This window comes from Rhea americana, unplaced genomic scaffold (assembly GCF_003343005.1).
Source record: "Rhea americana isolate MKP2758 unplaced genomic scaffold, rheAme1 scaffold_70, whole genome shotgun sequence".
Lineage (NCBI taxonomy): Eukaryota > Metazoa > Chordata > Aves > Rheiformes > Rheidae > Rhea > Rhea americana.
In genome coordinates, this window is record NW_028186868.1 from 2,471,049 (window position 1) to 2,487,855 (window position 16,807).

At 41.7% G+C, this 16,807-nt stretch overlaps 1 protein-coding gene across 5 annotated transcripts in view; it reads right to left on the reverse strand.

The window, feature by feature from the left end:
• The window catches only part of FARS2 (phenylalanyl-tRNA synthetase 2, mitochondrial), a 256,063-nt gene that overhangs the window by 75,352 nt on the left and 163,904 nt on the right, over nucleotides 1-16,807 (reverse strand). For all 5 annotated transcript variants that reach the window (XM_085321692.1, XM_085321694.1, XM_085321693.1 and 2 more), the window contains one exon: nucleotides 7,181-7,332. In XM_085321692.1, coding sequence (XP_085177818.1) covers nucleotides 7,181-7,332 — 152 coding nt within the window. The remainder of the gene's footprint in view (nucleotides 1-7,180; nucleotides 7,333-16,807) is intronic.

The following is a 16,807-nucleotide window of genomic DNA, read 5'->3' on the forward strand; positions in this document are numbered from 1 at the left end:
TGTATGCATAATAAATATAATAGTGAAAAGGCCTACTTCCATATCAAACAATACTTTCTGGCTTGTGCCATTAAAGTGCATACTCTTTTTTGCTRTCCCAGATCTCTGACTTCTCCTAGCAGGTACTACCAAGGAAAAATAGGAGGAATTAAAAGCTTTTCTACTCAATCTCTCAAAACCAAAAACTAGCAGATGGCTGCCTTGTGTTTCACAGACATGGAGCCCACGCCTGGGCTCTTTAAAACTTCTAGGAAGATGAGAAGACCTCACCACCTTCCCTTAGAAAGCAGACTGTCCAGGGTCTGGTGGAACACAACCAGAATGTCTTCATAAAGCATCTCTCTCTGCCCAGCCCACAGGTAGATAAACAAACTTGGTCAGAAAAATCCCAACTACCTCTAAGCAGGATCTGTTAAGAGAAAAGAGCTGCTATTTGTACATAGCTGCTTTTTCAAAGGAGAAAGTTCAGGGAACGAAAGGAASCTGAAGGGTACTTGGGGTCACTATGAATGTGAACCAAGCAAACACCACTGGCTATAAGGTCAGTTTGGGGAACAGGGGAAGGCTTGACACACACATAATAGGAGTATAATGCACTTAAAAGCACACAGCCTCTATTACAGGCATGTTTCCTAAATTGAAACCCATAAGACAAAAAAGAAAAAAAGAAACAAAAAGGTCCAAGGATCTAATCCATGGGAGTAAATAGGTGGCCCTCTTCCTGGTTATTCGACAAAGGTGAGAAAAGAGAAGAGGCACAGAGGTACTACTGTAGCCCTTGTACTAGCTGCAGCTCCACTGCTGCAGTTGAAAAAAGGGTCAGAAGACAACTAGCATCCAGAGCCACCAACAAGTTGTTCATCTCCTGCAAAAATACTAGTCTTCCATTCGCTTGGACAAATGAGAGAAAAACTTCAAAGCTGGAGAACACAGTTCTTTAATAGGAAACCTATCCTCTGATAGCTACTGTCAAAAGCAGCTTCCGGGTTTTTGCAGAGAAACTGCTGCTGGGACTTTGCCGGTTCAGCAGTTAAAGATAATCTCAAAGAATCCCTCTGCAAATTGTAAAGTACTCAGGCTGATGAACAACAAGGTGTTCAGGGACTGAACTGATTGTTTTAATTTGCACAATACCAGCAGCAAGCAGCTTTTCAGAATTATTCCRCTATAATTCACCTGTTCCAGAAGCCAGACAAAACCAAGACAGAAAAGAATCTTCAATAAATAAACCAGACCTGCAAGTATTTCATTTGATCTGCAGCTTGATAAGAACATCTGACAATAAAAGGAAAATAAGATTGTCTATTATATTGCATTTTTCTAYGTACTAGTAAGGAGCTAGGGGTATGCTTTGACTAAACAAAATAGTCAATAGGATCTGACTCTTATCTGACAGACCTAGTCCCTTTAATTTATGGAAAAGAAAGGACACAAGTCATCTGAACTCTACTCCCAGTATCTCTGGAAGTAGGGCCATGGTTGACCCACCTTCCTACATTGCAGCAGCCAATACTTTTCCTTCCCCTTTATTTAACACGTAGTTACAAGTGTGCAGCACTCACTCCAGAAGTAGCAAGTAGTTCATTCAAAGGCAGGAATAAATCCTTCTTACTCATCCCTCACTTATATTTTTAACAACATTGCCTTCAAAATGCTGCAAATCAATTTCTCCTCCCCCCTTATTGTCTCCCACATTGCCTTTTCAGAGTATTTTTAGTTGTTCTGATTAAAAATTTACTTCTTAAGTACCATTGAGTACACAGTGCATTTCTTGATTACAGTTGTATAATTCTTTCAGCCTGCTTGAATATCTTCCTTACAAAGGAAGCTGTGGAGGCATATCCCTCCTTCCATTCTCTTTGCACAGAAATAAAGGCTTAGTGGGAAATTTCTAAAAATCATGGCCATAGGAAAACAATCTCTCTGCAAAACTCAGAATATATTTTTTTCAGAACAGGGAGATGAATCCATAATACGCCACAGCACTATGTAATGTATCTAGTGGAAGAGACACAATATGCTGAGATGAAGAAAAGGCCTGCAGTGGTCAGTTAAAGTAAAGATGAACAACCTCAGTATTTCTGAATTCTATTCCTGGTACTGTATCACAGGGGCCAGATACTCACCCTTGACTCCTTTGTCTCTTTATCTCTTGGACCTTCAGCCTGTCCCCTCTACCACAGCTCAAGTTAAAACAATATTCTATCACTTAGCTGATGTTCTCCCTGGCTCCAGCCCTAGTTTTGGGGMAGGACCTGCCAAGCAGCTGCACTTTACCTAGGGACTCTTACCAAGCCACAATCCTTCAGAAGTGCTTCTGCTAGCTTTGGGCTGCGACATCCTCACCAAACCAGGTGTCCAACAGCGCTAGCTCTACCGACTTTGAGTAGTGTGAACAAACTATTCGTCATTGTGGTCTCTAACCCTTTTTCTGATTACCTGAGTTCAGGCATTTCAGTTTTACTTGATTTTCAGGTTGCAATCCTCATTTAATACAAGCCAAATTACTTCTTTCCAGTCTCCCYACTTGCCCTTATCCTTACTTGTAACCACATGAGATAAAATTCAATCATTTGTTTTAAAATGGTTATTACATCATTTCTGGTCTTTATATTAGGAAATTCAGTTTACTTTCTACTATGTATGTATATCACAGACTTCATGTTCAACTTCAAGGTCTCTATTTCAAGTTGTTGCACAATTAGCCAGTATTTCCTGTGCTACTTTAGGCACGTACATTTTTATTATCATTGCTGGAATTCCATTTGTGCATGGTCGCAATACTAATTTTAAACTCTCAGAAATGCCAAATACTGCTCTTACTGGAAGTCTCTCGATGGCAGCATTTTTGATTTGTTTACTCATAATGGGCACAGATCTTCCTACCCTTTGATGCCATTCAGCCAACCTTCTTTATCTCTCTGAAACCTGCTTCCTTTCCTCCTCCAGAAACTGGAGAAGTCTTGACACTGAAAATAGAACCCTTTTGTGTTTTAGTTTCTGAAAGACATTCATATTGATTAGGCAGATTAGACAAGCTGAGTAGTAGAAGTCTGAACTTAAGAGTGCAGCACCCTTTGCAAAAAATAATAAGAAAATCACTAATTTCTGTTCTCCCTTCAGCATCAATACAGTCTAAAATATCCTCTTTGTTTTTGYAAATGTTTGTTCTCTGGAATGTTCCACAGGGAAAAACATCAGCCACAAATTCTTTTTCATCATGTATTTGCAGAGCAATGCTTAAATATCCTTAAAAATGCTTARATGTCCTTCTTTCTTGAAAGAAAAAATCCAGCCAGGTAGTAGAAACAGGCCACTATCTTCTGGTGGCTAGTCTCACAGCTCAAGTCATATATAAGAACTGACAACTAAAAGTAGATCACAATGAACTGATTTTACAAGCTATGCACAGACAAGTATGTTCTGCTAATCAAAGTTACAGAAATCTAAATGTTTRTGGCCAATGCATCAAGCAAAGGACAGCTTAAATCCACAAGGCAAACTGTAGAAATTATTTTGTTCACTGCTAAGGGACAGTGTTATTCTACATGCCTTGCAGGTCCTCCAATCCTGTTCTTGCTATATCCTCCACAATTTCACTCACTTGCTTTGGGATTTCAGCAAAACCACAGCTTTTCCTCCATCTCCAATGATGTATTCTTTAAATGCCTGAGGACTGCAGCCATGTTGTGCTTTATTCATATTGAATGAAGTTACACCTGACAGCATCATCAGCACAAGCCTAATRCAATATCTAGTTTCCAAGAATATCCTAAAAATAAGGTGACCATAGGCCTTACATTTCCATTTGTGTTCTGTACTAAAGCTCTGTGATGGCCTTTTGCCATAAGGGCAAAGGGAAGGCATTAACCACAGACAGAATTAGGCTCTGAGCTGTTCAGGCCTGTGTAYTACTCATTCTCTTCCACATCCTCATGTCTAGAATGCAACATCCGCATTTCACACAGGTGCTGCTTCTTTCCTACCCAAGGATCTCCTCTGTTCCCASATTTTCTGGTCTGGCTGCCAGATATAAACCCACCAACCAGCTGCCAGAGCTTCACAGAGTGGGAGGGATGCTGTTTGGCACTTGGAAGAAGGTATCTTCCAACTGCAGGTACCCAGCCACAGCTGAGATTCATGGCCATCTCCTCTCACCTGACATCTCACACAGACACATATCTGTAATGTAGACAGACATGTCATGATTACAGCCACTGGAAAAATCCATGTTCTCCATTTAATTCAAAATCTTTATTCAAAAGGAGAGTATGGGGCAGGGGAGATCACTTGGAATAGTTGGGATGAAACTGAGAGGATGAAATTCTTGTGGATCACAGGACTCTTGTTGATCACCTCTATAATTATCCTAGTTTTCAGACTCACTTTTACTAAATGGTATCTACCTTGCCTTAGTTGCTAAAACTCATTTCTCTGCTTGGAATGGAGCATACTGGTTTCTTTGCTACATAAGGTCTACCTGATGCACTGAAGAACAGGATTTTACAGGAACAAGAGAATTCAAAGAGGTAAATATAGAAGTGTCCACATACTCTAACTACTGCTAGTACTTTGTTCTCCAACAGGGAGCATCTACTTTTTTCATCTCAGACTAAGATACGACTGGACTATAAAATAATTCCTGCTTGCCACATTTTACAATTGATCTAGCCCCATTAGGCTAGCAATTAGTTTCCATTACAATTAGTTTCAGCTGTCAGGAAAAAACAAGACATTTTGGCAGACTAAACTGAACCAAAAAGGTTATTTGCCGGAAAGCCTTCTTCACATATCTCACATTACTCACTTTACCTGAATGTTGTGTCTTGTTTAGTCAAGTTTATGTTAGGTGCATTCGGGCTGGAACAGTTCTTAATTAACCTAGCACAGTAACTTGGCATTCCCCTAAATCTTGGCTTTCAGCAGTGAGAATACTTCCCGTTGTATCTTTAATTGCCTGTGCTTTCCTAGAAAATGGCTCAACATCATCAACTTGCAAAGTGGATAACCCAGAAATGCAGCATTTCTTCTTTTTTTCAAACAGACATCTCTTCCTTGTTTACAGATGGGAAGGCTATGGCTGTTTAAACAATTACTTATCTCATGCTGTTTTTCTGCTTTTCCTTTTCCCTATATAGGAATACATTTCACTGCTAATGTAAACTGTAATTGCTACAAACTGCAGCATGGTTATCAATCTGATTCCTAGTAGAACCTTGAAAGGTCTCTGAATCACAGAAAAGTCTGTAGATAACTACACAGTATGACAGAGACAGCCTTTATAAAGTATATGAATTAAAAGACCTCTTTTCTGTGCTCTAAACTAGCTTTATTTGTGTGGCATTTTCTCTTTTCCAATCTTTATAGTCCTACAATTAAGAAAGGTAGATTAAAAAGGAAAATAAGACCTCCAAGTATGCTAACTCCTCTTCCTTTTAATTGCATGAAAGTGGCATTTTTAAAGGATGAAAAATTCTGAATTTTAAATTCCAGAAGTGATCAACTACAGGCATGAACTTATTAAGCTGCTTCACTGTCAGACTTACTTATAAGTAATTAACATTCAAGACAGGAACACTGCAGACTTTCCTACCGTATATACTTTTTCTCCATCCTCCACACAAGAATCACTACAAATTCAAGATAATGATTACAAGCATCCAGATCCGTAACATACAGATCCATAACAACACAGGGGGGTTTTTAATGTTAATTTCTGTGCCCAGAAGCTTTTCTGTAATACTGAATAAAAGAAGCCACTGTACCAGTCATTAAACAAGACAATTAKCTTGGAATTAAGACTAAGCAGAACGCTCTTTTTTTCAAAGAATCAGTTACAAAGGCTTTGCAGAACAGATAAAAAGAACTTACACTGTTTATGTCATCAGTTTGCAACACCTTAGCAAGTTTTGTATGTGCACACCCTGTGGTCTAAGAAGAAATGGCAGAGCAACCCTTATGGCTAACATCAAAGTCAGCCTTTATCTATAGTTCTTCTTCTTTAATGAGGTAGATCATCTGCTTGAACTACTGTCTCTTACTGGTGCATTTTAGAAGGTTTCTTTTTATTGTTGTTGCAGTGGAATACATTAGGAGTACTATCCCACTTACCAACCACCCACCAGTAACACCCACTGAAACCCTTTTGGCCTGAAGGTGAGAAGTGTTTACTCCATGCAGTACTATAGCACATTCAGACTTTTGCTGAAAAAGGGTTTAATGCCTTTAGGGAGGGAACACTGAGCAACACTAGGAAAGTCCTAAATTAGTGTGACAATTCTCAGGGAGAGATCATACTTCCCATTCATTTGTCCAAGCTGCAGAGGGAACTGGAGGTGTATTCTTTGTACAGGAAGAAAACACCTCGTACTTATCAACTGCCATACTGGTATGTATTCAGGATGTGTCAAAGTATCTCAGAGCAGGAAAAAAAAAAAAAAAAAAAAAAACAAGGAGGACAGATTAATTAAGAAAACAATTTTGGTTAGCCAGTAGGATATTTACTTCTTTATTTGGAATGAGCAAGTTGGAAAAGTGCATATGCAATAGCTGGTATTTGTCACTGTTTGAGACAACTGATAGTATCAGTTGGACAATTAACCTTTGCACCCAGAATAGTCATATCAATGCTGCTGTATCAATAAAAAGGCATTCTGCAGTCTGAGAGATTGCTAAGCAGCATAAATATGTATCAGAAATAGGAAAAAAACTATTTTTCTCTCCCCACCAAATGCTAACAATAGTCTTCTGCAACCAGTCATTATTACTCCTGAYATTTACAGGCAAGGTCTGCTAGTGGATGAAGACCAGAAAAAGAAAGGAAGAGAACACAGACACAAACCTGTCAAAGAGCAGAACAAGAATATTAGATATCCTCTGGATAAGAGTATGATGCATTGACAGATGTCTTCAGGAAAGCAGTTGTTCACTAGCACTATGATTAACTAGGTACAACACATTGGGATCGCACTGTGAATACTGTAAGCTCAGTACTAACACAAAACTAAAATTTAAGTAATATTTTTAAATAAAAGTATTTATTCTTGAGAGTGTGGAAGAAAATGTTTTGGAGCAAAAAAAATGAAATGTACAAACACTATAAACATCAAGAATTTATTGGTATATAGCACTAAAAATATTCTGACAATATGGAAAAATAAGTAAAATAAATTTTACTTACTTTGGATGGGTAAATTCATCCAGTAGGACAACCCTTTCTATCAAGTCTCCACCGATGGTTCGGGCCAAATCATAGAAATCATTTTTAGAGTATGTCTTTGTAGGCAGCCAAAACGAGATATCATTGATTAAAGGTGGATATTTGCTGAGTGGCTGAAAAAAAAAGAAAATACATACCTTTATTATAAACGGCTGGCCTGGGTAGGAATACCTACAACTCTATTTTGAATTTGTGTAATATACAGGATATGTATTTTGGATGCTTTCTGAAATCTATTTTGAAGCACAGTTTGGCCTTGGAAACAACCGAGAAGAAAGATTTTATTTTAGAAAGTATCTTCTAAAGAAGCCCACGTAATCATCTGTAGGATCTGGCCCTCTTTCCGCATTATCAAGTGTATGTTACTAACTTAAGAAACAGAATTATTGCAATTTTGTGTGTGCATGCATGCGTGTGTATACCGAAGGGGTAAAGTAAACTGGAAGAACAAACGCTTACAATAGTAAGTCTAACTTTTTTAGTATTAAGTGCTAACCTTTTCACAGAGACTTATTACACAGAAAAATCATTTACGGTAAAAGACAAGGCAATAATTCCAAATCATTCTCTCACTTTACCACCTGGCCAGTCAATATCATTGCAGTAAGTCTTGTATCAATGCTAAAGTTAGTATATGGATAAAATTCCCAGCTCTCAAATGTATTGATCTGTTTGTTGTAGAGCTACATGAGCTACATAATTGTTTATTAGCTACATCTAAAAAACATGAACAGGGTAGGACAAGAGTCTCCAACTAGCAGGTCAAAATGAAGCTACTAAGATTATATTCAGACACCCGAGCAGACATGTGCTCTGTTCCAACAGATCCCATTGCCATCTCTGTCCTTTTTTCAAAACTCACCCGCCCTCTAATAATGGAGTGACCTAAAGCCTATTGACTTTGATCTGTTTTCAGGTTCAAGCAAACAGCAGCCCCAAAAGCTGTTTCCCTCTGAGTTTACAGACATATCAGAGGCCCCTCTTGAAAGCAATGTGCTCATTCCACCATGTTTTCATCTCCGCTGGCATTTCCAGCCACCAGTTCCAGCTACCTCTCATCACAGTTTTGGAGAGCTCCAGCACTCTCTGCTCTCCAAAGTTAACAGCAGTTAACTGATCCCRCATGTTGGCCCTCAACTTCTAGCACACTGCCCTCCTCTGCCATCCAGCCAGCTCTGATTTCCCAGCCTGACCATCTCTTGTTAGTTTTTATTTTTATTAAGATTTGCAAGTAAAATAAAAAGGTTCAGGAAAAGGTACAATTGATACCACCTGCACAATCCTGGTCTGCATTGGTCACAGAGCACCTCACAGAGAGTGCTGCTGATGCACAGCCAATCTGCACCATTTCTTTGGGCCCATCACAGATTTGTAGATGCATGTTGCTACCGCACTGTATTACATTTTCTGTCTACTTTCCATTTCAAATATTGCAGTGCACTCTCTTAGCCATTCTTCAATAGCTTCAGAAAACAAAAGAATGCTTTCCCCGTAATTACACTATAAGGTTCCACTGAGCTCAAGTTGCAGGGAACATTGCAAATAATGACATTTTATTTTTCAATCACCCAAGCTGAAAGAATGTAGGGGTACTGAATTACTAGGGTTTTTAGTAATAAAACAGAAGCTTTTTGATGATCCCCATTCCATGATGCATTATAAGCCACATATCCATATATATCCATATATATCCATATATATCCATATATCCACATAGCCATATATCACATATATTTGGAAGAGTGTTGCCAGCAGGTCGAGGGAGGTGATCCTGTCCCTCTGCTCAGCCCTGGGGAGGCCTCAGCTCGAGTACTGTGTCCAGTTCTGGGTTCCCCAGGACAAGAGAGACATGAAGCTACTGCAGAGAGTCCAGCATAGGGCAACGAGGATGATCAGAGGGCTGGAGCTCCTGCCCTGTGAGGAACGGCTGCGAGAGCTGGGCCTCTTCAGCCTGGGGAAGAGAAGACTGAGGGGGGATCTTATCGATGTGTGTAAGTACCTGAAGGGAGGGTGTCAAGGGGATGGGGACAAACTCTTTTCATTTGTCCCGTGTGACAGGACAAGAGGCAACGGGCAGAAATTGAAGTACAGGAAGTTTCGCCTGAACATGAGGGGGAATTTCTTCCCTGTGAGAGTGACAGAGCACTGGACCAGGTTGCCCAGAGCGCTTGTGGAGTCTCCTTCTCTGGAGATCTTCAAGGCTCACTTGGATGCAACCCTCTCTAACATGCTCTAGGTGACCCTGCTGAGCGGGGAGTTTGGACTAGATCTCCAGAGGTCCCTTCCAACCTTACCGATTCTATGATTCTATGACTCTATGATATCCTTTTCTGGCTGTCCATGGTTAATAAATTAAAGAAGTACTTAATGACACTGCTAACTATTCTCTCTCAAGATGCTAATTTTAGTTTAAAAAGAGTAACTGGGTACCAAAATTGTAACAGTATCCCACTGTGCCAGCCTGCCTAGCCCACGCAGTCACGGGCTGCCATAGCAGAGGAATGMATCACTGAAGATTCAGGTCTGCACGAGTTTGTGACAGCAAACAGCTACGGAGGCGTAAGGCCTTCCCAATTCCCAGCTCTCTGCTCTAGCTTTCTGTCGGAGATCACTACCTCTGCAGCAGTCGACAGAAAAAACACGTGCCTGTTCCTTCACCATGGGAGCTCAGCGCCTGGCRTAGCCTGCTGAAAATTGCCCTTTACAGTGGTTTGTGCTAACATATGCTAGACCAAGAACTACAGCAGCTTGAGGCACTGGTGGACAGCTGTCTTAAGCAGCAGTAGGATCCACCAGAATTCATTTATGGGTATAAAATAGCAAACACTCAGTATGTTGCCACACCAGTGGGACATTTTTGACACCATGGCACATGGAATCAAGTCACTGACCGAGTTTTCTCTCTTCATTCACACACAGCAAAGGATTGCTGGCTAACCTGCATCCAGGTACCTCACAGCTACACAAGAGAGAAAATAACAGAACCATTTCTTGAGGAAAAAAGCATGACGATAATGAACAGTCAGTGCTAGTGATCAAGCCAACACAAAGCTACAGAACGTTTTTAGCCCGAAGTTCTGAAATACAGGAARAACCACAGGGGTTTTCAGAAATGCTTGTTCATGTTTTCTCCAGGTGCAGTAATCGAAGTGCAACATGCAAAAGGAAATAGGAGAATTTCTGTGATATGGCCTTAAAATAAAATTTTCTCACTGCTACTGGTACTGATGACACAATGAAAGAACTATAAATCTCGTGGAGGAAAAAAGTCATAGTTATATTTTGACAGCTATGACACAAATACAAGGTTACCAACGACATGTACCAAAAACTGGCTTAGCAATTCCACAACAGCCAAACTATTAAAAAGYCAGCCATGTTTTACTGCCATTACTGGTCTAGGCTGAAAAATATAAGACTTACCAGTATTATGGCTGCCAAGCTTTATTAGTCCTGCATCGCCTATGTTTTAGACAAATATGTACATAAACTATACAGGGCTTTAATGTAAGATAATACGCTCATTGAAATGGAAACTACATACTTGTAATAGCGAAACCTTTCTTAATACACTCCACACTGAAACTACATAAATTCAATGTTATCATGGGAAATTTAAACATGCAACAGGCATGACATTCAAATTCACAAATTTACAGCTGTAACTTAGACCCCTTGCACATAATGAAGTATCCTGTATTAGAGTATATGCTCCTAGATTTATGCTTTTGTATTTATGACCAGCACAGACAAATTACAGTTGCTGCAGGAAACATAATTTTGAATTTCTTGGCTGTCATGGTTTAAAATTCCCAGTCACAATCTTCCATTATGATAAGTTTTCTGCTCTTTCCTTCACCAAATCAAATTTCTTTTTTTTCCCCCTAAGTTATATACAGGGAGTTCTATATATTCATATGTGTATACACAAATACACACACTYACTTCATATATACCCACAGATCTATCTATGTATCTACACACACATTTATGTATAACAACACACACATACATCTCAAGGAGGAAAGGGAAAAATTTCAGTAGAGAACCTTTTTAAAATCTAATAGGTAGATACACAGGTATGTTCTGGGATTACAGTAATGCAGTGATACACTGGTCTGCTCTGCAGGAAACTGCAGAAGAGCATTAGTCTCCAGCTGTGCTCCAAGATGCCCAATGTAGAGGGGCAATGAACACTCAGTGAGATCACTGKATGGCAGCTCACATTCCACAACACAGCTGTTCACCTCTGCAAACACACCTGCAAATAATGGGAACACCATGTATTTACAAGTTACCCCTGGAAATCAGACACCTTGCTTGTAAATGGACCATTTTCTGGGTGGAAGAGATCTTCCTCGGGCATGGGTGAAAATGCCCTATCCTTGACTTGAGGATCACATAAAAGCCTGTCAATGCCTAAAACAGCATGGAACCGTCAATTCATTCAACATGGAGAGGGAAACATARTTCACTGTTTCTCAGAGAAGCAAGGGGAAAAGAGGAAAGAGAGTAAGGGAGGCACCAGGTTTCAAATTAACTAAAGGATGCATTTTTTCCACACTGTGAATTGTAAAATCATAGAATCACAGAATTGGTAAGGTTGGAAGGGACCTCTGGAGATCATCTAGTCCAACCTCCMCRCTCAGCAGGGTCACCTTGAGCATGTTAGGGTTGTATCCAGGCAGGCCTTGAAAATCTCCAGAGAAGGAGACTCCACAACGTCTCTGGGCAACCTGGTCCAGTGCTCTGTCACTCTCACAGGGAAGAAATTCCCCCTCACGGTCAGGCGAAACTTCCTGTGCTTCAATTTCTGCCCATTGCCTCCTGTCCTGTCACATGGGACAACAGAAAAGAGTTTGTCCCCGTCCCYTTGACACCCTCCCTTCAGGTACTTACACACATCGATAAGATCCCCCCTCAGTCTTCTCTTCCCCAGGCTRAASAGGCCCAGCTCTCACAGCCGTTCCTCAYAGGGCAGATGCTCCAGCCCTCGGATCATCTTCGTAGCCCTATGCTGGACTCTCTCCAGTAGCTCCATGTCTCTCTTGTACTGGGGAACCCAGAACTGGACACAGKACTCGAGMTGAGGCCTCMCCAGGGCTGAGCAGAGGGGCAGGATCACCTCCCTCAACCTGCTGGCAACAATCTCCCTAATGCACCACAGGATAACATTGGCTTTCTTGGCCACAAGGACACATTGCTGGCTCATGGTCAATTTGTCATTCACCAGCACGCCCAGGTCCTTCTCTGCAGAGCTGCTCTCTACAAGGTCAGCCCCCAGCTTGTAATGGTGCCTAGCGTTATTTTTCCCTAGGTGCAGGACTCTGCACTTGCCCTTGTTGAACCTCATGAGGTTCCTCTCTGCCCAACTCTCCAGCCTGTCCAGGTCTCTCTGAATGACAGCACAGCCCTCAGCTGTATCAGCCACTCCTCCCAGCTTGGTATCACCAGCAAACTTGCTGAGGATGCACTCTGTCCCCTCATCCAGGTCATTGATGAAGAAGTTGAACAGGATGGGACCCAGTCCTGAGCCCTGGGGGATGCCAATAGCCACAGGCCTCCAACTAGACTCCACATCACTGACGACGACCCTCTGAGCTCTGCCTTTCAGCCAGTTCTCAATCCACCTCACTGTSCACTCGTCTAACCCACACTTCCTGACCTTATCTAGGAGGATGTTATGGGAGATAGTGTCAAAAGCCTTGCTGAAGTCAAGGTACACAACGTCCACTGCTCTCCCCTCATCTACCCAGCCAATCTTGCCATCAGAGAAGGCTATCAGGTTGGTTAAGCAGGATTTCCCCTTGCTGAATCCATACTGGCTACTCCTGATCATCTTCTTTTCCTCCACCTGTCTGGAGATGACCTCCAGAAWGAGCTGTTCCACCACCTTTTCAGGGATGGAGGTGAGGCTGACTGGCCTAGAGTTGCCTGGGTCCTCCTTCTTGCCCTTCTTGAAGACTGTAGTGACACTGGCTTTCTTCCAGTCCTCAGGCACCTCTCCAGTTCTTCAGGACTTTTCAAAGATGATGGAGAGCGGCCTGGCAACAACATCCACCAGCTCCCTCAGGACCCGTGGGGGCATCCCATCCGGGCCCTTGGATTTGTGGATGTCTAGCCTGCCCAAAAGGTCTCTAATCCTGTCCTCCTCAACCAAAGGAAAGTCTTCCCTTCTCCAGACTTTCTCCCTCACGTCCAGGCTAYGGGATTCATGAGGGCTGCCCTTAGCAGTGAAGACTGAAACAAAGAAGGCATTCAGTAACTCTGCCTTCTCCTTATCCCTTGTCACCAGGGCCCCCACCCCAGTCAGTAGCTGGCCCACACTTTCCCCAGTCCTCCTCTTGCTGTTGATGTATTTGAAGAAGCCCTTCCTGTTGTCCTTGACATCTCTTGCCAGACTCAATTCCAACTGGGCCTTAGCCTTCCTCGCTGCATCTCTACATACTCTGACTGCATTCCTATAATCCTCCCAAGTAGCCTGTCCCCTCTTCCACATTCTGTGTATTTTCTTCTTCTGTCTGAATTTGGCCAAGAGCTCCTTGCTCACCCATGCAGGTCTCCTGCCCCTTATGCTGCACTTCTTACTCATAGGGATGCACCGCTTTTGAGCTTGGAGGAAGTGATGTTTGAATACTAGCCAGTTCATACTGATGGATTCCACTGGAAAAGGACAGTACTACTGAGTGTGGGAGGAAGGATCCAAAAAGGGACTAAACAAATTCGTGGTAGATTCGTCTACTGATAACTCGGAACAGTGATCCAACTGCATTTTTGGCTCAGGAACTGCCTGGTTGCTATAAGATGGTTCAGTAAAGTAAGAGAAGGATCACACTGTTTTCATACTTGCTCTGCAATTACACTCTCCTCCGAGCATTTGCTGTTTGCAATTATGTGATACAGTGTACACGAGCTGGATGAACAGAGCATAACAGGACTTCCGTTTTTTTAAGAAAATTGCTTCTTGCTCTGGTAACTACAATATTACCACACCAAATACACCTTTTTTTTTCTTTAGCTTAGTAATTTCTCATCTTAAAGCAAGTATGAGGGACATTGTAAGGAAGTTGAGCTACTGAAGAGAACAGGGGATAAAAAACCTTAGATACCAAATCCTCTTAGGCTTGGTAGCAGTATTACACAATCTAGTTTTACAGAGGCTTTTTGAGGCTTTGGGGTTGGGGGAAGGAAGAGGGGAAAGGTTGCCCATACACTTATATGATCATCCCCATTTTTACCCATTTTTACTTTCTAAGCAGCCATGTTTCTTATACATTTCTAACACTGCAAGCTTTTCATTCACAAAGGCTTTAATTCATAGTAGTTGACTGAAATGTTTGATTTCTAAGCAGTGTTTAGCATCCTCGGCTCTGACTCTGCTCCCTCTTTCAGACAGGAACCCAAATGCAAGGTCCAACCTGCCACAACCAGCATTTGCTTCCAACTCCTGTAGCTGGCTGCGATGCCAACATGCACTCACAGGTCAAATTAATCACAGAGCACCCTGGTTTCCACTCCACTTTGCGCAGTTCATATCCCTTCACAGGGGTGATGAAGGGGGAGAGATGTCAGACTCCCCTCCAGAGAKCAATACCTTGAAGAAAATTGTACTTTAGGCAGAAAGGCCGACTTGTTTGTCAGCAGCAGTCGACACGATTTAAACAGCTTTGGGTTACAAATCACTGCTGTTCCTCGTCTTGGTCAAACACTCTCTTTACCTTTACCCCCACCATCCCTGGGGAAAAACAATTGTGGAAACATAGGAAGTACCTCGTGGAAAATTTTAGAAAGAAAACAACATTGTCAAGAAACACAGCAAATTAAATAGCTGTCAAAGGTTAAGTGCCTGGTTTAGATCCAAGCAGAGCTGGGAGATGCCACAGAAAACAGGCTGACTCTCTGGCTAAGTCATGTCCTTTAAGGGGAAAGAAAGCTGCAAGGGCTGCAGCTTTGCACCTGCCAGGGGTGGCAGAGCTATCTCCCAGCACAGCCAGGCCTGCCCGTGATGGCAGGCCCAGCCGGGCTGCCTGCATCCTGCTCCTGCCCTGCCTGGTGGCCTTGCTGCTGGAATGAGCCACCATCCATCCCAGCGGGCAGTGGAGTGTGCAAAGGGGAAAACGAGTTGCTTAAAGTTGGCATCTTTCCTTCTCCCTTCCATACTTTCTGGCTGCTGGCTCTACACTGCATTGTGCAAGGACTGGGTAAGGAAAACCATCAAGTAAATTCAGTTTTGCCTGCAGCGGTGAGAAGACTTGAGCTGCCAGAGCTGCTACTCGCACCATGCTAGTTGTTCAAACTGAACTGGATCTCTCTGCTGCACAGTGGACATTGCCACTGGAGTTCTGCCCCTTCCTACCTCAGCTAAACCCTCTGAGATCTTTTTGAAGGTAACAGCTCTCTCTTGAGCCATATTACAGGCTTACTGAAGGTATAACACAGGAAAGAGAATACTTCCATTCTGCCTAAGGAATCGTCAGCTAGCTCTTTGTATCATCTCATTTTGTCATCTTTTCTAATGCTATTGAATTACCTTTGAATACAAAAAAMCACAAGGATTTGTCACAAAATATATACCTGCACAAGAACAAATATGACCTCTCTGCAAACTAAAAGCTATGGCCTATTATAGAGCCTGCCTGACAAAGGAAAGCTGGTACCTAGTAGGACACTGAAAAATTAAGATGGGTAACAGCCAGGGAAAATATTAAACATTTTGGATAAGCTGTTCCACCTTTCCCAAGAGCACTATGAAAAACATAGAAGAAGATTGATGCTGTGGCAGAATTCAGGTGAGTGGTAAGCATTTGGTTAAACGAGTTCATCCGGAAACACTGCTACTTAATATGCCTCCACACTGCTAATGGAAAGGGACACTGTGTTCTTAGGCATAATGTTATTATGAACAGTAAGCATTTAAATTTAAAGATAAGTTAATTTAAACCTGCCACAGATAGCACTCCACATTTGAAGCTGTACTGCACTTCTCTAAGTGCAAATATATATTTTAAACAAACCTTATGGTCAAATATTTTAAACAAACCTTATGGTCAAATAGCTTAGCCAAAATGTATGGCTTTTATGCAGCTTTCTTACAAAGGATTAATCATTTCTATTGCTACTACAAAGGCTATTTTATGTGATAGTAAGGAATTGAAAAGTATAGGAAGGACAAAAACAAAGGGATTGATTTAACCCTGTGAAAAGCAGGTTTGTTACAGTATACACAGCACAAAAGTATTTCCAGAAACTCTGCAGACAGAGCTATTCCTTAGATTAAGGAAAACTGCTGATCAGTAAATCATGTTGCTTACCTGTCCTACAACATTCTAGTGGACGGGATATTACATCTTTGGAATGCTAACCCCTATTTCAGATATGGATATTTTACTGTATATTCTGAACAATTAAAAAAAATCAATTCTGGAAGAAATCTCTTCTGCTCACACCATAGGAACCCAGTGACAAGTGCTGTGCCAGCACTTCTGAGGCCACACCAAACCTAATAATTAGCATCTGAAGTTGTGTTTTGCACAAGTTGTCCTTTCTACCCACTTCTCCCACTCCCACAGACAGAGTAACTCATGTCTT